This window comes from Hypoxylon fragiforme, assembly GCF_022984875.1.
Source record: "Hypoxylon fragiforme strain CBS 206.31 chromosome Unknown GGS25scaffold_1, whole genome shotgun sequence".
In the NCBI taxonomy this organism is placed as follows: domain Eukaryota; kingdom Fungi; phylum Ascomycota; class Sordariomycetes; order Xylariales; family Hypoxylaceae; genus Hypoxylon; species Hypoxylon fragiforme.
In genome coordinates, this window is record NW_026054756.1 from 3,197,452 (window position 1) to 3,220,549 (window position 23,098).

The 23,098-nt window shown below is 49.4% G+C and overlaps 6 protein-coding genes across 6 annotated transcripts; 4 read left to right on the plus strand and 2 right to left on the minus strand.

Annotated features, from left to right (window-relative positions):
• The first annotated feature begins 243 nt into the window (after positions 1–243).
• On the plus strand, positions 244–4,452 carry GGS25DRAFT_471563 (uncharacterized protein). Its single transcript, XM_049259358.1, has 2 exons — positions 244–1,108; positions 1,418–4,452. The coding sequence occupies exons 1-2, from the start codon at positions 882–884 to the stop codon at positions 3,879–3,881; spliced, it is 2,691 nt and encodes an 896-aa protein (XP_049121750.1). The 5' UTR covers positions 244–881; the 3' UTR covers positions 3,882–4,452.
• A 458-nt stretch (positions 4,453–4,910) lies between these two features.
• GGS25DRAFT_48725 (6,7-dimethyl-8-ribityllumazine synthase) lies at positions 4,911–6,003 on the minus strand. The gene is made up of 2 exons (XM_049260703.1): positions 5,599–6,003; positions 4,911–5,497 (listed from the first exon to the last, which is right to left on the minus strand). The coding sequence occupies exons 1-2, from the start codon at positions 5,805–5,807 to the stop codon at positions 5,104–5,106; spliced, it is 603 nt and encodes a 200-aa protein (XP_049121751.1). The 5' UTR covers positions 5,808–6,003; the 3' UTR covers positions 4,911–5,103.
• A 434-nt stretch (positions 6,004–6,437) lies between these two features.
• On the plus strand, positions 6,438–9,149 carry GGS25DRAFT_517262 (uncharacterized protein; the record flags this gene model as incomplete). The annotated part of the gene is made up of 1 exon (XM_049263357.1): positions 6,438–9,149. The coding sequence occupies one exon, from the start codon at positions 6,438–6,440 to the stop codon at positions 9,147–9,149; it is 2,712 nt and encodes a 903-aa protein (XP_049121752.1).
• Positions 9,150–13,188: 4,039 nt separating this feature from the next.
• GGS25DRAFT_471579 (uncharacterized protein) lies at positions 13,189–18,134 on the plus strand. Its single transcript, XM_049259359.1, has 2 exons — positions 13,189–14,587; positions 14,698–18,134. The coding sequence occupies exons 1-2, from the start codon at positions 13,929–13,931 to the stop codon at positions 17,600–17,602; spliced, it is 3,564 nt and encodes a 1,187-aa protein (XP_049121753.1). The 5' UTR covers positions 13,189–13,928; the 3' UTR covers positions 17,603–18,134.
• A 319-nt stretch (positions 18,135–18,453) lies between these two features.
• On the plus strand, positions 18,454–19,991 carry GGS25DRAFT_517264 (cystathionine gamma-synthase; the record flags this gene model as incomplete). The annotated part of the gene is made up of 2 exons (XM_049263358.1): positions 18,454–18,744; positions 18,873–19,991. 2 exons carry the CDS (start codon positions 18,454–18,456, stop codon positions 19,989–19,991), a joined length of 1,410 nt encoding a protein of 469 aa, XP_049121754.1.
• A 344-nt stretch (positions 19,992–20,335) lies between these two features.
• On the minus strand, positions 20,336–22,235 carry GGS25DRAFT_471582 (uncharacterized protein). The gene has a single exon (XM_049259360.1). It carries the CDS (start codon positions 21,601–21,603, stop codon positions 20,797–20,799), a length of 807 nt encoding a protein of 268 aa, XP_049121755.1. The 5' UTR covers positions 21,604–22,235; the 3' UTR covers positions 20,336–20,796.
• Between the last annotated feature and the right edge of the window lie 863 nt (positions 22,236–23,098).

The following is a 23,098-nucleotide window of genomic DNA, read 5'->3' on the forward strand; positions in this document are numbered from 1 at the left end:
TGTTTTTTTCATCTTTTCACGTTATCCGTCCCATCGTTCAATTTTGCTTCTAATTTTATTAATATCGAGCAATTCTTGGATTCGCATTTCTCCATCGCATCGCATCGCATACAATATCCTGCAGCTTTATACGCAGCTTTACGTACTATATTAATAAATAAGGTTTCCATCTGTGCTCTCGATTTCGGCAAAGCGACCGTTACCCTCGACTATCAAACCTGCACTCGCTTCTTCGCTGTGCTTCAATTGTCCGACTTTTTTCTTGTGTAAGTGACAACTGCCCATTTACTTGATCTGAGACAAGCCCTGGGACCAAATAATTTGCACACAAAAAGACCTCTTGACACGAAGTGGTCAGGTTCGGTACAAGTGGCTTGATATTTCACCTGAACTACCTGAACTACTAGAACTACTAGAACGGCCCGAGATCTGAATTTAGAAATAGTTCGGAGTAATAAACCTTTACCTGTCCCCATAAGCTTCCTCCTGCCTGTCATCCCATTCATTTCCCCCCTCCCAGCTTAAAAGGAGAGACGATGGTGCGGGCTTAAATCCTAGGGCTTCCCAATCATCCCATCACAACATGTCACCTAAGACCCGGGACAACGGGCGGTTACATCTCCACAGAACACGGCTGACTTGAATTTCTCCTCATCATGCAGTTTCCCGCCTACTCGCGTCATACACAAGACCTCAACTAAGTGTGAGCTTTAACACACAATTATCGAGTCGACGACTCGAACCGGCATTGTAAATTCACATCGCCGTCTCACGCAATAAAGGATACCTCGAGCGAACGAGCCCCATACCCGCGGCCGATCTATCCTGGACTCGGTTTATGGGTTTACAGTCAGCTTTAGAATTCGAGGCAGTCATTCTATATGCCTAGGTTCCCAGTCGCATTTCGGCGGAAATCTACCGCGGCAGAAGACCCAAATGGACCGGTAGCAGAGCCTTCGTTTCGGGTCCTCGAGCGATCCGACATCAATAGTGGAAAATCTTTCGATGGCGGTGCCAGATTGGCCAAGATGACGGCGGCTGCGCCTAAATCCCACATTAAAGACGTCGCAATGGAAGACAACCTGTTCGCAGGCTTGAAAACTAACCGGTATGTGCAAGTCCTATATGTGTTCTATCAATTTCTATTATACTATATCTCGGGCTGCCTATAAATCTCCTAAGCCCTAGAGGTCTTGATACTATTTTTGCCCCCGGATGGCTTTGCCAAGAGTTTGGCCCGGGGCAAGGGGCGTTTGGGCCCAAGGGGTCTACATACAAGGTATGGATACATAATATGTATCTTACAATACCCTGGTTGCTCAGATTTTAGTACAGCACAGCCGTTGTCTCAGACAGCTCGTGAACTTATTGCATTAGGCTGGTCCTAGCGTTGGGCAATTTTACTGATGCTTACTAGTGGAAGTGGTAGTTCCAACACTACTAAGACAGCTTCCGATAATTCTTCCCGTCACAGTAACGCTTCTACAGCTCCTTCTTCAACCGACTTTACACCACAGGACGACTACTGGCGTACTAGCAACAGAAAGTCTGTTGCGGTGATGGATGGTCCTGTTCCACCGTCGCATAAGAATTCAAACAATTTTCTCAAGCAGGCCGGGAGGACGTTCTCCTTTGGTAATAAAAGGAATACGTTACCTACAATAATGGCCGAAGATTCGGTTCCCGCCATGCCCGTTATGCCTGACGAGTATCACTCCACCACATCCAGCAGGCATTCACGGGCCGAGACAACATCGACGTCTAGCACGGCCACACCTCCTAAGGTTGAGGATCGGGATTTTATGCTAGATTTAGGTGGCGATCTCAGTAGTATGCTGAAGTTCGACAAGCGTGCGAGTGTTTCCACCTTGAAAGAACGCAATTTGATGTCGAATCGGGTTAGTCAGCCTTCGCCGCTCCACTTAGATAAATCGGCTCCCATCGAGCCTCCGCAACATTCGTGGAACAGCCAGCATTCGACCGATGGACTATTAGGTTCTGGCCGAGCCCTGACGTCTCCTGTCAACAACACTCATGACCTCCCACTCCCGCCTCCGCCTCCGCCCGTTCCGAGGCACGATGACAACTCCATGGGGCGTCGGAGATCAGACGATGACGATGAAGATACGACACTCCTGAAGGATTCGATTGCCGCCACCCAGTATCTTTATAATGAGTCGTCGGGGCCTAGTGGCAATTCCAGCCGGTATAGGAGGGATGAAGACAGCCCCATGAGTTTCAAGTCTGGCCTGACGGAGTCGTATTCAAAGCACGCCCGATTCGATTCCAAGGGTGACGATGACAACATGTTCGATCGGCCTTTGAGCCGCCCTCGGATTGTCCCCAGGATTGGAGGTCGTACTAATAGCCAGCCGAACACCAAGGTCATGACTCCCGCAGAGTTTGAGAAATATAGCCAAGATAAAGCCCGAGAGGAGATAATGGGACTAGCCGATGAGAAGGGGTCAGACAAGGAGGAGGAAGATAATTACGATGATGAAGAAGACGAGCGAGAAAAAACAAAACAGCTGGCCAAGCAAAGACGCAAGCAGGAAGCCCACATGACGGTTTATCGACAACAAATGATGAAAGTAACGGGAGAGAAATCTACGAACACCCATGCGTCTCGCCCTAGTATCGCAGCGTCATTCAGCACACCGAACCTTGTTTTGAACGATGGACCCAGCTTAGGAGCCTCTCCCGCCCCTCCTTCAGACGGCTCCGAGGATGACGAGGAGGTACCCTTGGCTATTCTTGCCGCACATGGTTTTCCTAACAAGAACCGACCACCAGCACGTCTCACTACTATGTCTTCTAACCCTAACATGCGCGCATCTGTCGCTCAACCATCCTATGTTAGTGGACCAGGATCAACCACGGGCGAACCCAATGGTCAGGGGGGGCATTTGCCGCCTTTCGCTAGGAGGCTACCCCAGGATCCGTATCTTGGTGCAGGCCTGATCAACCACCCTCCAAGAGAATCATTCTCTTTGGGAGGAGGAATCGCTCCCTCAATGCAGTCCATTCCAGCTGGTGGTCTAGTTGGCGTGATTGCCAATGAAGAGCGGGCAAAGGCAATGAGGCGCGGTAGCCCTGCTGTTGATGCCATACGAAATGGTATTCCGAACATCCATGCAAATGGCATGCCAATGAATGGGGGATTTGATCCCATGAATAACAACCCCCAAATGATGTATCCAATGGGAATGCCGCAAATGCCAGGCCCAATGCTGAGTCCAGGTGATCAAGCGCAGATGCAGATGACGCAACAGATGCAGCAGTTTATGCAGATGCAGATGCAATTCATGCAAATGATGGGCACGCAACAACCAGGACAGGAACAGATGCAAGGATCTCTTAGGCCTCAAGGGCATCTGCCAACACATTCGATGGGATCTCTCGACATGCCACGAAACTCGTTCATGGGAGACCTGATGGTAAATAATCTGGGTAACGGATCACACTTGGACTTGCCGAGGGGCGATTCACAAATGCGGACCATGAGCATGGTCCAGCCAAGCTCGGCGTCGTGGATTCAACCTTCAAACGGAGGCTACGCACCCTCGATACGTGCACAAGGCGCAGGCTACACCCCGTCGATCGCACCTTCAGAGCGCAGCAACGTTGGGTTGCCTGGACGTTATCGACCGGTTTCCAGCGCCGCAATGCTCGACCCCGGAAGAACATCTACCATGACCAGTGCGATACCATCCATACGCCCAAAACATCAAGCACAAATGAGTGTATCTTCAGTAAATAAGGACGACGATGACGACGACGAACAAGGGTGGGAGGCCATGAAAGCGAAGAGGGAGAAGAAAAAGAGTACCTGGCGATCGAAGAAGACATTTGGGAGTGATATTGGAGCACTCATCAGCTAAAGGATTTAATACATGTGCATTCCGAGGGTTATAGCATCGTCATTTCGGCTACATAAAAATGAAACATTGGATTGGAAGGAACCCAAGATTCCCATGTCGTTCAGGATTCCTCACCCATGCTTTTTCCCCATGTATGTTTTTTCACAGCCTATAATATTGGTCACCTAGAGTGTAGGGTATCTGGAGCGGAAAGCGGGCCGTGTTTTGTTGTATATTTCGAAGAAGAAAAAAAACCACATGGCTGGCTTTTTGAATGCTATGTGGTTTGAGACTGGGAAAGGGGGGTAACCTAAGGCGTCATAAGAAAGAAGACAAGACTCAGCTATTTATATGCTTTTTTTGGACAAGAGTAAGAAGAAAGATCTATCTTGCCCTACACCTACCTACCTTACCTTACCACCAACACCCCAAATTTTTTTTAGAAGGGAAAAAAAATTTACCAAGAAAACAGAAGAGAAGTCAAAGTGTGGGAAATGGGGGAACCTTGGGAGGCAAACGTCTGAATTTCGTGGAGGGACGATTCATGATAGACCGGCCTATATACCAGTAATCTAATACTTTTACCCACCCACACACATACTAGTAGCTTGATTGTTGTGATGTTCTCCCGTTTTTAGGTTTGTTGTTTTGTACTTGTTGGTGGTGGTGATGATTAAAGGGGGAAGGGAGAGGGGGGCGTTTGTGAAATGTCCGTAGGCTAAAGTGAGTGAGTGAGTGATGATTGGTGAGAGTAGGCATAGGTAAGAGGTAGAGGACCAGAAGGAAATTTGTGTTAATTTGGTTATATCTGTCAAGATCTCAATATACCGGACTATACAAGGTAACGATAGTAGCATTCAATGTCCGTGGAGGAGTTCTTCAAGTTGTGGAGGTTACTTAGGCTGCTCAGATACTACCTACCTCCTACTACATACCTAGGTATGCATCAGGTGTAGGTACTAGTACTGAGGATATTGTCCTATGTAAACTTTTGCACCAGCGGTTTATGTTACGTTATCCCCTTTTCATGGCAAGCTTGTATCCAGGCCCTGGATACAAATCCACATAGCTAAAAAGAACTCAATTGCACCTAGCTCAGTAATTCGACGTGGCCACCCATTTTTATTTTTTGTCTTCGGATATATTCACTCCTTTTTATTTTCTTTTATTTCATTCATTTTTCAAAGTTAGGTTTAGGTACCCTTCTACCTTTCTCTCGCAGACAGGTAGGCAACCTCTCTGCCTATTCAATATGCCCCTGCGCCCAAGCAGCCCTCTTGACGCCCAGCTCGACAGCAGCGAGCCCCCAGTCCTCGCCGTGATTATGGCCATCCTTTGTCAAGCCCGCGCGGGCCTTCGCCTGCAGGTCGTCGAGCACGGTGAGGACGCCGAAGACGACGGGGACGCCGAGGTCGAGGCCGACGCGCATGAGCCCCTGCGACACGGCGTCGGCGATGTACTCGAAGTGCATGGTCTCGCCCTTGATCAGCACGCCGATGGCGACGATGGCGTCGAAGGGCTGGTTGTGCGCGGAGGAGGTGGGGGCGGAGGAGAGGTCGGTGGTCGAGGCGCCGAGGAGGTCGCCGGCGGAGGTCCCGCCGCTGCTGGAGTTTTGGATCTGCGAGGCTGTGTACATCCTGTGTGCGGGGAGAGAGAAGGGTGAGAACTAGAATGGGGGAAGGGAGTAGGAGTAGGAGTAGGGGAAGCAGGAAACTTCGGAGTTGGGGTTTCGGCTTACCCTCGGACGGCAATGGGAAGCTCCCACGACCCGGGCACCGACTGCACGACGATGTTAGACTCCTTGACGCCGCTGGCGAGCAGCTTATCCTTGGTGCCCTTGACCAGCGGCTCGATGACGGAGCTGTTCCAGCGCGCGTGCACGATACCGATGCGCAAGCCGCTGCCGTCGTGCTCTTGCGGCGCGGGGCCCTTGAGTGAGTGTGCCATATTTTTCGGTGTTCGGTGGGGGGGTTTTTGTTTTTTTTTAAAGATAGCTTTCTATGGGCAGCGAGCGAATGTCAGAATAACCCGTGTGGCCGCGCGAATTGAGTGCAATTGAGTGGTTTGGTAGGTAGGTAGGTAGATCTAGTGTGCTGGACAGATAGGTACGTAAGAGGGGAGGGTTACACACTATGGAGCCGACTATATTGTGCAATACAAGGTGCGCTTGCTCCGAACGGTGCGAACGCTGAGGGGCATGACGCAAGTCCGGACAGGGATTATCGCTGTTCTTTTTGGGGGGGGGGTACCTAACCTAGGTGAGTAAGAATTCTTAGTCACCTGATCTCTTTCCCCCTTTCCCCTTTAACAAGGAGTATCATACGGAAGGAAAGACCGGAGTAGACCTTTTCTTAAATCATTTACTTCGATACCTCAACAGAACTCAGTAAGTAGAAGGAAGGCATGATGGAGATGAGAAATTACTGCCTAGTAGGCTTTGATAAGCTTTCCTCTCATTTCAATCAGACACAGAACTTGAAATTATCTCGCTACGCATTGCTAGGTAGGAGTAAAAGATGTGGTGTTGACATGTTAACGCTCGATGTATAATATCATCATTTTTAGCCGAATTCCATCATGTCTACAATATCTCGTTTACCCGACTCTACCACCCGCCTCTTGAGCTCATCCTTAGTTATCCCAACTCCTGTCAGCTTAATCAAGGAACTTATTGATAACTCAATTGATGCCCAGGCTACATCAATAGAAGTCATAGTATCGCCGGATACGATTAAGAAGGTTGAGGTTCGCGACAATGGCCACGGTATTCATCCGGATGACTACGATGCTCTAGGAAAGCGTGGCTATACCAGCAAAATTAGGAACTTCGAGGAACTCAAGACTCACTCTAGCAAAACACTAGGGTTTCGCGGTGAAGCTCTTGCAAGCGCGAATGCCTTTGCTCAAGTCGCCATTACCACCAAGATAGCCTCGGAACCCGTTGGAACTATCATTCATCTCGTGCCGTGTAAAGGAGGCATTTCGACACAACAGCGAACTTCAGCACCAGTTGGGACGACCCTGAGCATCACTAATCTATTTAGTAAGCATCCAGTTCGAGAAAGAATTGCTATCAAGGACTCTCCGAAAACAATAGGCAAAATTCAAGGACTTCTGCGTTCCTATGCTATGGCAAGGCCCCAGCTAAGACTCTCATTCAAAGTCCTACAGTCTCCCAAACATAATTGGGTGTACTCGCCCAAACGAGCTGCAAACATGAGGGAGGCTGCTATTCAGCTTTTCGGTGCAGAAATCGCAACCCATTGCTTTGAGAAGGTATTTGAGAGCGGCCCAGTCGGTGAATCTGAGTCTCTAGACGAAGTCCAAGTTACTCCACCAAATGATCACTACATATTTGAAGCTTTCATCTTGAAGCCAGGCTCTGATGCTTCCAAGGTTCCAAAGAGACGCTACTTTTCTGTCAACGGCCGTCCAATCAGAGGAACTCGAGACACCATGAAGAAATTGGTAGGCATATATGCTGAGTATGTTAGTGCTTCACAGCGGCATTCTTCAAACATCGTATCAAGGGATTCTTTCATCAGTCTAAATATCAAGTGTCCCCCTGGAAGCTACGACGAAAATGTGGAGCCGTCAAAGGACGATGTTGTGTTCTCCGACGAGAAACTTATACTAGACGGATTCGATAACTTGTGCAAAGCAGTATACAAGACACCTATGGTCAACCCTCCGGAATTCGAGTCACCAGCTAAGCAAAATTCCATATCGTACAATAGAGATGATGCAAATCCTCGTGATCTCCAGTCTCACAGGCCTACATTTGACTCTATCTCCGGAGATGATAGTATCGCATGCACGTTGCCATCACAAGGTCAAGTCGTATCACAGCCAAGACCTTTAACAGAAACTCAAAAGCAGCAGGTTTCTAAAGTCCATCAATCCCCACCGACACAACCTCAAACAACAATACAGTGCTCGACCGATCATAGCGCTACTATCTCCACACCAGCCAGGTCATCACGTCTATCTATTAGGAAAAATGGAAAGCCGGGAGATGGCTACCCTCAGGACATGCCATCGAATATGCAACAAGTTCGATGGAAGGTTGACATGTCTCAAGATTTCAATGAGCACTACACTGAAAAAACCTCGAAAAGTGTATCTCGGTCAGCTCGTGCACTGCTAGATCTTCATGAGAATCCAGTACCCCCTGAGCACACAACCTCACGAGATATGAATCCGTGGGTCATCGCTAAGATGAATTCACTTCAAACTAATCACAGCTTAGGAGACAGACAAGCCAACGAGCTATATAATCAGAACAATTTGTTTGAGCCACACTTTGAACTCCCAATGACTCCAGACCCTCCCATCCTTCGTCACAATGGAGCATCGCCGAGAGATCTTGATGTTCCCCCAAGTCAACAATACCCTGGAAACTCCCACCAACCACGACATCGCGTGCCAGGTGGCCCGTATCGAAGCCCAATGTCCGACTCCTCTGGGGCAGGTTCAAAGAAGGGATTGGCTGCTCCTTCAATGGCCACTAATCTAAAGCCTCCACGTCGATATAACCTTCCTTGGTCTCCGCCGTCATCAGTAGAGAGATCTAGGCCAAACAACGAGAACTTGACCAACAATGAGCCAGGACAAACCCTAGATGGTATGCGGCAGTCAAAGATAACATTCAAGAGCAACAAAGGAAGTTCTAAGAAGCGTCGACATAATGAGAATGACGACGAATCAGTCGAAGAGATTACGCATCGTGAAGAGCCTAGGCTTGGGAACAATCTTGAAAATATGGTCGCATTGGCAAAACAGAGTCTCAAACATCAAGTATCACAGCAAAAGGGGCTTTCATCATCCCACCCGGAGGCGCATTACATTGAAGCGCACTCCACGGAAGTAAAGGAGCCTATCAAGACTACTATACCCAGTGGCGATCCGCGAGCTTATCTGCTGCGTAGGCAGAAATCTATGGCAGCGGGGGAGAGGGGAGCACAACAAAGGAAAATCAGACGGATGAAAAGCTCCCTCTTGCCCCTGGAGAATATTCCGTCTAATTATCAGACGCATTCCGTAATGTTGATCAAGAGTGTAGATATACAGGCTATGTACACCCTTGTGGAGAAGAAGGCGCTATATGATGATTATATTGCGAAAGGGACCCTTGAAAACGGCCTTGAGATGAGTCTCGATATAGGCCGCGAAATAGAGAAGCGACTTAAAGCATTGCTACGTACGGAGAAGGATCCATTGAATAATCAAGAGGTTGAGCCGGAAATAAACCTCTGTTCCCAGCTGAAGGGCAAAATGACTGCAGCTTGAGGTTAGTGGATATGACACGTTTCTGCCAGGGGGTTAAAAGGCTATTTACACGCTTACATGCTTCCAAGGTTGCTATACGAGTAGCAGCTACTCGCACTAATTCATGTATTGCTAGCTGTATGTCGCTATCCAGAGCACTGTAAATTTAGGCACTGATAGATATTCCAAATCTTGAGAGAACGGATGTGTTCAAGCAAGTCAATGCTCAACCTAGGTCAGTTGGTAGAACAGTCTTGAAATCGACCAGGTTTATGTGCTTTTTACACATTATAGGAACAAGACGCCCCAAGATCTGCCAGGCTCTATCTTACTGAGAACTTTTCGACGAATCGAGTAAAATCCAAAATTGCTCTCGAGAAGCCCACACCCCTTAGGCTAGCTTTTGCCAAGCTGGGTAGTGCCTATACACTTATGTAATAGTCCCAAGTCGTAGGTATAATTTGACGACTTATTAGGTGCGTAGCCCTTTCTCTCGCGTCTCGCCCAACCAAGCCCCATTACTGTGGTGATATGCAGTGCTTTTTCTCTATCTCCACTCTCCCCTTTTTCTTTTTCTTTTTGGGCGTGGGTTCGTCGTCCCGTATACACCTGGGCACCTAGAAAACTGAGGTTCCCCCCTTTTTCTTTTTCGTATATCTTGCAGGTGCTTCAACTCCACTGGGTTAGGCTAGAGCTGCCTTATATATATATTGGCCACCGCGCCAGCGTAGTCAGGAGTCAAGCAAGCAAGCAAGCAAGCAAGCAAGCAAGCAAGCTTTCTTCCTTTGCAGTTTAGCTAGCTGCAACAGTATATTAGCTAGGTTAGGTAGGTAGGTAGGTCAGTCAACTGACCGATCACTGATGTTGTGTTTAAGGGTCTGGTCTGTTTACCTGGGGGGGCAAGCTACACCTACCTACAGTAACCTAGGTAGCTTACTAGATGGAGCAAGGAGAGCATACATACATAGGTACCTATATGATTATGGATGTGACCACTGTACGTAGCTTGCTTCCCGTAGGTAGCCAGCTACCAATAGTCTCCGGGGAGAAGATGTTAAAGATCCCCCCCCCCCCCCCCCGCACGGCGACGGTGTTGCTGTTCTGGTCTTCTGGTCTTCCAGGTAGGCTCCGCCTCGTAGCAAACCTTGCAAACTCGTTGAGAGAGATCGGGTGATGGCAGGGACGAACGTCGGAGCCGGGATTATGCCGATGGTGGCGAGCGAGGGGGGATGTTTGGAGATGCATTTTATATGATGGAATTTGGTTGGGTTGGGTTAGTTGTTTGTTTGTTTGTTTGGTAAGTAGGCAGGCAGGTACCTGGTAGGTGGGTAGATGCTATGTAGGTGTTTGTGTGTCTAGTAGATGGACGTGCCAAGTACGTATGTATAAGCGTGAGGGTGTTATTCTCGTAAATGAGTGTTGATGAGAAGAATTCCTGAAACAAATGAAAGGGTTACTACGATTACTGTGAGATAGGAGTGATTTTATATAATTCTCAGCGGGGAAAATAGAGCAGTGTTCACGTTTGAAGGCGTCGATACTAGAATTAAGCCCTGGAGACTTTGAAGGACGGAGGCTTCACGATGACTCAGTAGAATCGCCACATTGCATTTTCGTAGAAGTTCAGTTAAACTCAAGCTACTTACTAAATGGTGAAGATCACATAGAGATACCATGCTGGCACTATTCATCCGGCAGGGGAAAAGAGCTTGAGGCTCTTAAGGCTACTAGCAATGAAACTTTAATAATACCTATTGCATGCCGGGCCATGCCCAGGTGCCTAGGTACTAGGTAGCAGATAAAGTAACGGCACGAACCCGGCAGTATGGATTCTTAAAAACTTGGGACGAAGTTACCCGTACGTAGGCTACCTAATACCTAGTTTCTCCGGCCACGTCAACGAGGTGCTAGTGCCAGATCGAACCTTATTGGCGCACGCATCTGCGATGGGATGAGAAGTGAGCGTGGCATAGCCACAACAATCAGATCTCGCAGGATTCTTGCTGACGGAACTTCCTTACTTGTCGGGGAAACATTGGTATGTTTCGGTTTCCAAGAGCCCAAACCCAAGATTGTTTAAAAAAAAAGCTAGGCATCGTCTCAACTCCTTAGTCTAGGCAGCTTAATTACCTAGGTAGACAGCCTAGAAATTTCTCTTGAATAAAAGGGGGGAGAACCCTTCTTATATAGTAAGGATCGCCCTACGGCGACAGGTAGCTGAAGCCCAACGCGATTGCGATGAAGTGAAGTCGGGATACAGTGGGATGAGCCTGCTTTTTTGACGGCGCTAATGCTGTGCCATGATGGGGACCCCGGGTGTCGATCTCGATGGCTCAAGCCTCACGCAAGCTTCCGGGTTCGTATTTGCATGAAGAAAGGCATGGAATGATGCGTTTCGGATCCACGTTTGGGGGTGCGGTCTTTTTTTAAAAGATCGGCAGTCCCGCCGTTGCAACAAAGCCGGGACTCACTCGTTCGGTGGAGAAAGGGAGAAGGGGAAAGAAGGGGGGGTTTAAAGGGGAGAATGCTTGCATTCTTGCAAATCATTAATCTTTTTTTAGGGCATGCGAGGCCTCAGATTTCCCCCCCAAACTACACGGATTATGGCGTTTGGGACCATGCTACCACATGGCACGAGAAAGGCCAAGATAAGAGAACAAGCCACCGACTCAGAATGGCAGAATGGCGCGCAGAATGGTCAGCCAGTCCCAGTTGACAGCCCCCGGTTAGACCCCGGTTGACCCGTATTGGTTTTGTCCAACGAGAGGCTTTCCTTGGATGTTCGGGGTATTTCTTTCGACGGCTGATGGCAGTGCATCCAAACTAACCTAGATACCTAGCTCAACAGCAGATATTGATGACACGAGCGCGCCAAAACTACCTAATCTAGGTACCTATTTGTTAGGTGACTTAGGTCCGTAGATGCTACTAGTGTACTAGCCTCCTAGGGCAAACTACTAGGTAGGTAAATTAATGATACATATGTACAGTAGGTGAGCTCAACGGAGTCCCTGCTGTCCCCTGTGCTATTTGAAGAATTTCTACCTTGGGTCTTGATCTTTCTGATAATGATGAGAATCGGGAAAGCTGCACAAAAACTTATGGTGAGTCGTGACACGGTCATTTTATATTCAGTACCTTCATGGTAGTACCTGTACTCAAACCTACCTACTTTTCGGTAGGTATGATTATCGCGTAACACTTGGCGCACGAGGTTCGCAGTATGATATCTACAGTAGTAGGTAGGGAGGGAGGTATTGTAGGAAACGATCAACTTACATACATGTATCGGATTCCGTAGTGTTGTCTCCGCATCCTGTATCACGATTCTGCTATCGGGTATGTGCAGTTTTATGTTCATACCCACGTATCTAATTTCTCACATGACGCGCTGCCGTACCAGTTCAAGGAATATTGAAGAGAGTAGAAAACATTTTCAACGTTCAAAATTAATTTAAGATGAGTTTTGTTCCACAGTATTATCATATCGTACTTGCCTTTCCTTGTCTTCCTTCCCCTTTGACCCTTCCGGTTGGGACTCGGAACAGAGTACTACATTGAGCAGTTATGACTTCATTGCTAGGTCATTTCGTTGTCGGTTTTAATTGGCCAAAGCAGACTTGGGTGACAGGACATATGTACTTGGAATATGTGCACTGACGCTTATCTTTGTCACGAATGCATGTGTATCTCTCCATATTCTCATCATTTGCTACAGCTACAAGTAAAAAATTGAATGATTGAAACAAAACTCGGGCAATGCATTGGCTTCTTTTATCTATATTCATACATTCTATTTGGTTATGATATCGTTATGTACATTGTAGCTACCTGTAAATTTAATGTACTAGGTAGAGTTGTAGATTCTAGAATTGTAGATATGTATCGAGCATGGATCATGGATCCATTGATACTTGAAATGTCAGGTAGCACCTCTGTGTACGAGGTATTACATACTACATTCTATGTACTAATAGGTACCGGCGTACTATGTAACTTTGGGTGCTAATGTAGCAAGATGCGTTGGCGTCCACTCTGCTAAAGACGGCTTCAAGGGTCCCTTGAGTTTTCTCTCCACTTCTTCACGTAATTTTTATAATTTTTTATTTTCTTTTATTCTGTTTACGCCCCAACTCTTTTTAATACTAACGTAGTAATATTTCATGTTGATATACCTCGCCATCATTATCGTCACTACTACATATTGTTTTGATTCTCATACCACATTCGCTTCTACTTTTCTGCCCGTGAACGTTGAATACCCCAGCGAAGGGTTGAAAATATTAGTAGGCCCAAGAGCTGTAAGCGAGCAAGGGACTTTTTTTTGTCGGGTTCCAAGATTGCTAGAAGAACGATGCAAATTGCTGTAGCCTAGTGCTAAAGCCTAGATTCGGTAACATCATAATCATCAAGCACCGAACGACGCACTGCCACACACATAGAGCAACTCATCCCCGAAATCCGACATTCGATCTTCTTTTACAAATCCAAATCCAAAATTCAGATCAAGATCATAATCCAATTATCTTATTATTTTCCAACGGTTCAACCATTCATTTACTTGTATCTATATCGGTTCTTTTCTTAGATACGCATCCTTCTAACCTAGGCAGATCTGATTTGTCCCACCTTATCGCGCGTGTCCGCTCAATTGCAGAGGTTGGTCAACTGGTTCGGCAAGACTGCCCGTCGACACTTTTTAGCACGATGCGGCCTTAGTTGGTCCTGGATCTTTCTTCCGCGTTCAGCCCTAGACAATTGGACGATAGCAATATTGGTGCTACCCGCCGAAAACGAACGATGCTAAATCATACCTGGAGCTTCCTCTCCGGTATTCCTACATCCTATTCGAGATATGCCGATGTCGAGCTTGGTGGGAATCAATATGTGTATACGGAGGACAAGGCCTCGCAAGACAAGATGATATCGTCGTCCACTTCTGCCCCGGCTAGACGACGACCTGGTGCCAACCCCTCGTCCCTCGTCAATATCTTGCTAGGCTCCTTGGCAGCGTGCACCTGGATCCGTACCGCCTCCGCTGTGAGAATACCCCAGTTCTCCAACTGTTTACCAGACAGTTATATATATTCCAACCAGGCGCCAGACGAAGTCCAGCTTCAATGGATTCCCATGTTCGTCGATGCCGAATTCGATACTACGAATCCAACTCACAACTTACGGGTTACGGTCTGGGGAAATGTGACAGGTCGTGCTGGTACTGAAGCGCTGCCAGCACCAGGTGATCCGAGTTGGAATGACCCTACCCAGGCACTCAATGGAAAGATACAGAATGTGCCTGTCCCAAATCCATCCAGCGGGAAACGCAAGGTGACTACCTTACACACCAAAGTCGACGTCTTGACCTACGAGCCTTACGTTTTGAACTCGAACTTCTGCGACAGCCTCTTGAACGGGTCCTGTCCACTTGGTCCCGTGTTTGAGACCAGCACCAGGAATTTGTAAGTGTGTCCCGTGAAAATCGAATAGAGAAACCCGTCTGGATGAGAAGAAAGGGGCTGGGAATCACTCGGCATGACATATCAAGCTAATATTCGATTTCTTTTTACAGAACCTTGCCTTACGATTTACCCTCATTCAACTTATCGAATGACTTCGAATCGACTTATTCATTTACGTCATTCGCTCCAACTTTCATAATCTGGTATGGTGACGATGCGATGACCTCGATCGGATGTGTTTCCACAATTATCACCCCGGATCTAGGCGGAATTGCCTGGTCTTTGAAATTTGTCCCCCTATTCATTCTAATCTTGGTTGGATTTGCTACGGGCTTCGCGGCAATCTTCAGTCCCTGGGGCACTAGCGATATCTTCCATTGGACGTCTAACTATGGCAGGGACCCTGATCTCTTGCGTCTGGTTACTCCAGGATTTGGAGATTGTCTTCAGTACATCCAGTTCGTTGTCTTGACCGGCAGCCTGTCCCTGGAATATCCTGGCTTTTTTCAGCCTGTTATTAGTCAGGGCTCTTGGTCCGCTTTGATGTTCAATCAAAGCTTCGTCTCCAAGGCCGAGCCCTGGCAGAGCCTCGTTGATGGTTTATACATTACTAATAGTACGTACGGTCTAGAGAACGTTGCGCAATTAAATGGCATAGGTGAAGTCCAGGATATTTGGGCTGGTATGATAGTGTGGTTGCTCATAATCATCGGCGCCGTGCTTTTCCTGATACAGGCCGGCTTCGCTTTCCGCTGGATTCTACGCCGTATCAACCATGTTCCCGAGGAAGACCTTCGAGCCAAGAACATACCCTTCGCTGTGGGTACTGTTATCCGCCTAGTCTTCAGCTATTTTCTGCTTCCTGTCGTAACGCTCTCCGCCTTCCAACTAGTCGTCGCTGTACGCTCTACGGGCTCTGTCGTAGGACTGGCCGTTCTCACTCTAGCCGTCGTGATTGGGTTTGGGATATGGCTTATATACCTCATCACGTCCACGAAGCCGAGGTCACACCTCTTTGATGATTTACCAACTGTGCTTTTGTACGGGCCACTTTACAATACATACTCGGACGAGGCAGCTGCTTTCGCACTCATTCCCATCATACTTACAATCATAAAAGGTATTGCAATCGGCGCCGTACAACCATCAGGTACGGCGCAAGTAGTCATACTGGCTGTGTGTGAAGTGATTCAAATGCTCACGATTCATGCGTTTCGGCCTTTTCATTCGTCTACCTCGATGAATGCTTACCATGCAGGGTTCTCGGTACTTCGTTTCGTGTCTGTCATACTTATGGTTGCGTTCACGCCAAGCTTAGGGGTTGCAGAGGGCCAGAAAGGCTGGATCGGTTATGCGATCTTGCTAATTCACGCTTGTGTTCTTGTCTTCGGCTTCTTCCTCAATGCATTACAAACCATCATTGAGGTTATTGCACGTCTCTTGGGTGCCGGTGGTGACGATATTGACGGGCAGACCAGGGGCGGGTTGTCCAAGATCTTCGGTGCCCGTCAACTCTCGAGACGTGTAGACCGACGTGGCGGCCCATCCCGGCAAAGCCAACTCAGTAGCACCGCCATGTTAGGCTCCGAGACAGTAATCAAAAGAGGATACGGTCGCGTGAGAAGCGAGTCTGCTGGTAGTATGGGCATCTTCATCAACACTAATCAGAGAAGCTCTAGCGCTTTGGATGCTCGAAGCCTTGATGCGTACTCGGTCCCATTAGGTAACGGCGGTAATTTCACCCCGACGACAGCTACCCCTGGAGATACCAGCACTTTCTCCTTCCTCCCGTCCCCCGGTCAAGCTACTCGCCCTCAACCCACAGCAGACCCCTACTACCGTCCCCCGCGTGCTCGCCGTACGGATAGTGATGATATGGGCTCATCGTCACCGAATCGGACTCGCGGGTCCTTGGGCAGTGTCGACCTGTCAAACCACCGGCTCAGCCGACCTGGGGGGATAGCTCCGGACGGAGATGACGAAGGCCCTTCTGCCGGGAAGATAAATCCTGCCCCTACTCCTGCCCCATACATACCAGTCTTCGCGCCCCGGACAGATTACGCAACCCGTGAGGTCGATTTCTACTATGGGGTGCGTGGCCCTGCTTTGAATTCAGAAGGGCTTGGTCGCAAGTTGGGTACAGGACCGGCAGATCCTACCAGTCCGGTAGCCACAGCCACGGGATGGCTCAAGCGTCTCTTTGGCGGCAAGACTAAGGAAAAGGGCAAGGGATTCGAAGTAGTCAGAAGTGCTAGGATGCCCCCGGCGATGAAGGCAAGAGGTGGAGAGTTCAGCGATGATCCTCCCGAAGGAATCCCAGTGGCAATGGGCGTACTACGAAATGGACCGATAGAAAGCGATGATGAAGACGACACGCCAAGATCGAAGAGGACCAAACAAGTCATTGAAGATGGCGCTCAGGGAGAGTTGCTGAACGAGGATAGTGAGGCTCAGTCAGAGGAGGAGGCGGGAGTGGAGTTTACAAGAGTTGCCAATGAACCACCACTTCTTCCGGATCTCGATGCTGGCGAAAGTTTTAAATTTCCTAGCAGGTTACCCTCCAAGGCGAGCAGGCATCCGTCCCAGAGGACGGTGAGGACGTTGGCAGAGGCATCTGAAGCAATACCTGAGGTTCCTAGAAAGAGTTCAAAACGAAACTCTAGCGTAGAACCTTTGGGTCACCGACGACTCGAGTCGATACCATCTAGAGAGGTGGCGACACCGCAAACGAATCCGGGCAGCGTACGAACGCTAGGGGCCGCTTCAGCGAGGTTACCATTTGACCGAACCAACTCACAGAAAAGACTCTCAGTATCCTCGGCGGGGGAAACAGAAGATTCGGGCCAAACGCATTTAGCGGAGGGTGAAGAGAGACCTACGAGTTATGGCCACGTGCATCAGCATAATATCAGCAGAGTCGACCCTGAGCAAAGGATGGACTTACTTGGCAGCACCGCTGAGGTAGTAAACGCATCTAGGAAACCGAGTCCCATCTCGTCAACGTCTCGGCAATAATAAAATGCTCCTGAACGTATGTCGGGGAGACGGAACGTTTCTGCTTAGTCACCTATATTTACGTGTTACGAATTTTCTTTAATCGGTGGATGGATACGATGGGTGTATAGAGTCAAGCCCCTTTCAGCATAGGGTATAATTGGGAAACACAGCGATGCGATTTGATAAAAGATTTTGCGATTGGGACTTTAGCAAGGCGTAATAGGATCTGATCACTCACAATATGGGGTAGTGTCGTTTCGGCAATCTTTGTTTATGGTCGTGCAAGAGACATTCGTGGTGAGAGCGATGGCGTACAAAAAAGTGGTGTGGTACTTCGTACAGTATAGGAAAAACGGTACTTGTCAGAGAAAGGGCGTGGGCGTGGGCGTAGGCGTATAATTGGCATGTGGAGGGGCAGACGCCGAGAAATGGAAGAGTGTAAGGTGATAGTTATATACTACATGCCTAGTACCTAGTACATATCCATTATGTTACCTACCTATTATATGTAGGTACAGCCGAATTAGAAAAAGAAATAGTAACCTGCCTTTAACAATCTTCCCCGTGCCCCCGAGTTTAGTGTATGATACGGAGTCCCGATAACGGAGTTGAAGTAGTCGGGTTTTCGGGACCCATTGATTTCATCACCCAACGATAAACGATGGATAGCATGGCGTGATTCAACTATCATTTAAATACCTAATTCGAGGTATAACGTTGTAACCTGCATACCTAGGTATATTCCCTTTTTCCAACCCTGTCGGTGTATCGAATCTAAGTAGGTGGATAAGTATTGCAGTGGTAATACTCGTTTATATCTATAAAGCATATACCTACCTAGACAAGTCAGAAGAGGAGAGACACCAGTTATGGCAGGGGAAGAAGCAGCAACACCCATCTCGGTGCAAGAACCCGGCAAGCCGGAACTCCACGAGACCACCGTCGTCGTTGTCGGCGACGCAGAAAAGCAGGCCACCACCACCACCGCCGATGCCACGGCGATGGCGTCCAGGCTCCAGCACCTCTCGCTGTCGGCGCAGACGATCCACGCGGACGACTACCTCAACTCCCACCAGTCCGTCGCGCCGCCCATGCATGTCTCGACCACGTTCCGGTATAATCGGGACCCGGATGAGCTGAGGCCGTGGGTGAATGTTAATGTATGTTTTGGTATTCCTTATACTGCAGTGATATATATATATATATATATATATATATATATAAAGGGGAGGGGAAGGAGAGCAAAATGTGCGAATACAGACAGCTAACAAGCCCCCCCCCCCTTTAGCCCAACAACCCGCACGACTCGCACGTCTACTCCCGCGCCAGCGCCCCCAACACGACGCGCCTCGAGGCGGTCCTGACCTCCATCCTGCACGGGCCGACGCTGACGTACTCCTCGGGGCTGTCGGCCTTCCACGCGCTCCTCGTCTTCCTCAACCCGCGGCGCGTGGCGATCGCGGGGGGGTACCACGGGTGCCACGGGGTGGTGGCGCTGCTGTCGAAGCTGACGGGGCTGGAGGCGGTGGACCTCGAGGCGGATGACCTCGGGGCGGCGGGGATGCGCGCGGGCGACGTCGTGCACGTGGAGACGCCGGTGAACCCGACGGGCGAGGCGCGCGACCTGGCGGCGCACGTGCGCCGCGCGCGCAGCCTCGGGTGCACGGTCACGGTCGACGCGACGTTCGCGCCGCCGCCGCTGCTCGACCCGTTCGCCTGGGGCGTCGACGCCGTCATGCACAGCGGCACCAAGTACTTCGGCGGCCACAGCGACATGCTGTGCGGCGCGCTGGCCGTGCACCCGAGGCACGCCGGGTGGATCGCGGGGCTGCGGGACGAGAGGCTGGTGCTGGGGTCCGTGATGGGGAGCCTGGAGGGGTGGCTCGGGGTGCGGAGCCTGCGCACGCTGGAGGTGCGGGTGAGGAGGCAGAGCGAGGATGCGGAGAAGCTGGTTCGGTGGCTCGCGGGGGAGGCGGCGGGGGGAGGAGGGGTGGTGGGGGATCTGGTGGCGGAGGTCAAGCATGCTTCTTTGCAGGCAGATGCGCTGAGGCCACAAGCAGGAGGAGAGCCAGGGTGGCTGAAGCAGCAGATGCCGAACGGCTTCGGCCCCGTGTTCGCGGTGTACATGAAAAGCGCAGACGAGGCGCGCCGGCTGCCCAGCAAGCTCTCCCTGTTCCAGCACGCCACGAGCCTCGGCGGCGTCGAGAGCCTGGTCGAGTGGCGCGCCATGACCGATGCTACCGTTGACAGGAGACTCCTCCGCTTCAGCATCGGGCTCGAGGGTTTCGAGGACTTGAAGGAGGACTTGGTACAGGGGTTCGAGGCGTTGCGGGCCGAGAGGACGGGAAAGGAGGGGGAAGGGGAAGCGGCGGGGACTGGTGCTACTAATATTCTTGGGGGGGTGTAGGCTGTTGGTTGTTTGATAGGGAGGGAGTATTTGGGATAAAGGGGGGGATGGAGAAGAGGTATAGAGGTTAGTGGGACGTTTTCATAAGGTAGACTCTCGCCTCCTGTTAGAGCATGCATTATAGTCGTAGAATATCAAGGAATTTTGGCATCAATGTATCCATCTATCAATACCTTCTCTGCCGTGGCCCATACTAGGTAATAAAATGTTCATCAAGCTTGACGTCGAAGCCAGTGTACAATATGCACAAGTGGGTTTGCTGTCTAGCCCCTTTTACCACGAAAGGAGTGAGATCTCAGCACCTATGAAATAGCAAAGCCGCAATGGTTATCCACCATGCCCAATTTCAAGAACGGAATTAATATAATTTATTCCTTAGATATATTCATTTCATTATGTAGCATCAGCTATTCCTCTATGTATGCACAGCGCCCAGTACCCAGTACTTATACAAATGGGTGTCTATATTCGTATGCCGTACCTATATACTAATCGAGAGAGATTCCGGCCTCGTCTACACGCAGCCAGCCCAGCGTTTCCATCAACACGCGACACGGAGTGATGTAGGCAATGGCATCAGCAGTGCCTTAGTTTTCGTCGAGGGGTACCTGAGGTAGAAGATAAGATCCCTACCAGACAGGATAGATGCCTCTACGAGCGAGCAATCGTCGAAGCGGTGCGCTATAACAGGGGCTTAGGTGGATACGCGGGTGTTATTATCACCTCTTTCTCCCTTCCACCCCATATTCTTTCAAACAAGTCCGCCCTTTATTAGGATCAGACTAGTAAGCAACGCCAAATTCTCTCAGCGCTTATGCTGCGTCTCGGCGAGCATCTCGCTCAAGCTGACGACGCGGTACCCGTCCTTCTGGAGCCTCTTCAGGACCGTGCGCAGCATGGGGGCGGTCCAGCCTCTGCGGTCGTGGCAGATGATGATGGCCCCCGGCCGCACCATGCTGATGATATGGCGCGCGTTGAGCCAAGCGAAGCTGATCTGCGGGTCGTGTGGGTACACGCTGCCGAGGACCATCCTGTACCCGAGCTTCGCGACGACGCTGCGCATCCGGTCGCTGAAGAAGCCCGATCCCGGCCGGAAGTACTGCGGCGGCATCACCGTGTTTTCTTCGCCGTTTGCCGTGATGTACGCCTGCTGGATCTTCCCTCGCACCGTCTCGATTTGCGTCGCGAGCTCCTCGTCGGGCAGCGCGCGCGATGGCTCGTCGTGCATGGCATGGTTGCCCAGCTCACTACCGCTACGCACGATATCCGCCAGGGTCTCCTCGCGACCGGAGACCTGGCCGCCTATGACGAAGAATGTAGCTGTGGCTTCATGGCCGTTGAGAACGCCCAAGATCTCCTGAGTGTGTTCGGAGGGGGCGTCGTCGATGGTGAGGGCGACAATCTTCTTGTCGGTTTGGACTTCCCATAACACGTCGGGCCAGCGGTGGGCAAAATAGGATATGAGGGCCCGCGGGGGTTTGTACACAACGTAGAAAGGAACGAGGAGCAGCAAAAGCACAAGTAGTAGGAACATAAGGGTATTCATCCTCCGACGCCTGGCCCGGCGCCGCAGCTTCGAGGGCAGGCGAAAGAGCGCGGGCAAGCGCAGCATTTGCTTCGATTCGCAGCTAAGGGAGGTACCATCGATATGGAATCTCTTAATCGATTGGTTTCGGATGGTTACGATTTTAGCACCTATGCGTCGTGGTACATGCTACTCGTACTATGCTGTGTACTCCTGTCTGTCTAACCTAGGTAATTATGCAGTGTGCGTACTTGGGTATATGTCTAGGTGCCTAGGTAGATACGTCTGATATTGTACGACGAACCGGAAGTCCGTTACTCTTCGTCATGCGGTATAGCGGTGTCGTTCTTGTGCTCGTTCTCGTTTTCGTTCTCGGCTTCGACTTGTTGGCTGTTGATGTTGGTTGTTGTGATTGTCTCGACTAAGAAAAGATACCGAACAACATTTACTTAAAAGGAAAGAAGGTGAAACTTGGACAGGAATTAAAGATTGGATCCAAGATACGCTAAAAAAAAGAAGAATGCACATAAAGTATGTTAATTAGGGGGTTAGTGGCTTAATTCAATCTTGTAGTTGCTAATTTTAGTGGTTGCATCAAACTTAGATGACGATCTCTCTCCACTGTTACAGTGGGTATGTACTATGTATCCAAAGTTTATATAACTATTCGTAGCATTTGTTACATTTAAGCATATCTACTAGCGTAGGTTACTATTGATTGTCATATTCAAATAAAAAACCTATTTATACACCAATAACTATCAGCCTTCTCAAATATATCACCTCATCACCTCACCTCATACCCCTAACCTCCAACCCTTTAACCAAATCCCAAAACATGCACGTGAATCTAATATATATGAGTCTAATATATATAAACTTCCCAACCCAACACTATCTACCTACCTACCTACCTTTTACCTACCTATACCATCTATGTACGTACTATAGCAAATAGAAGGAAGGGGGAGGGAAGGATTATAACTCACATGTCTGTCATCCACCAACTACCTACCCTCCTCGTGCGGTTGGTTACTTTTAGGTATGTACGCACACGGACGGACCGGAGTCACACGACAGCAGCAGTTAGTTGCTGAGAAGTCTTGCATTTTATTGCACCAATAGGCAGATACTAGGTTAGGTTATATTCCCAGTAGTTATTCCGCCGCGACGAACCCTTATGACCCTCACCTGCGACCGCCCGCAGCTTAAGGGCCTACAGTACGATACCTACTACAAAAGTAGTTGAAGTTACATCTACTTAGTACTTACAGTACTGCCCCTCCTAATACATCCATCATTGGGCATCTCCCAAAATCCCCAAAAAGTGGGCCATAAGCTGTCAAACCCCGATTGCTGGAACTTCGAAATGTGTGTCCCTAAACCACTTAAATAATCTTCGAATGTTCTAAGGTTAGTGGTATTCTATGCTCACTTCCAGAAAAGCCGAAAGAAAGAAAAAGGATTCGTAAGCTTCTAGCGACAAACCCTACATGTAGGTAAAGTATGCAGGTAGGTACATATGACATTGACAGTGTGTAGCTGGGGCTGCTGGGTATGTAGGTAGGTAGATCAGTCCATG

Bases quoted from the DNA above. Each gene is read 5' to 3' on its own strand.
- GGS25DRAFT_48725 (XM_049260703.1), bottom strand. From the start codon at position 5,807: ATGGCACACTCACTCAAGGGCCCCGCGCCGCAAGAGCACGACGGCAGC. The intron at 5,498-5,598 runs GTAAGCCGAAAC...CCCCGCACACAG, and splicing joins CTTCCCATTGCCGTCCGAGG to GATGTACACAGCCTCGCAGA.
- GGS25DRAFT_471563 (XM_049259358.1), top strand. From the start codon at position 882: ATGCCTAGGTTCCCAGTCGCATTTCGGCGGAAATCTACCGCGGCAGAA. The intron at 1,109-1,417 runs GTATGTGCAAGT...GATGCTTACTAG, and splicing joins GCAGGCTTGAAAACTAACCG to TGGAAGTGGTAGTTCCAACA.
- GGS25DRAFT_471579 (XM_049259359.1), top strand. From the start codon at position 13,929: ATGCTAAATCATACCTGGAGCTTCCTCTCCGGTATTCCTACATCCTAT. The intron at 14,588-14,697 runs GTAAGTGTGTCC...TTCTTTTTACAG, and splicing joins GAGACCAGCACCAGGAATTT to AACCTTGCCTTACGATTTAC.
- GGS25DRAFT_471582 (XM_049259360.1), bottom strand. From the start codon at position 21,603: ATGCTGCGCTTGCCCGCGCTCTTTCGCCTGCCCTCGAAGCTGCGGCGC.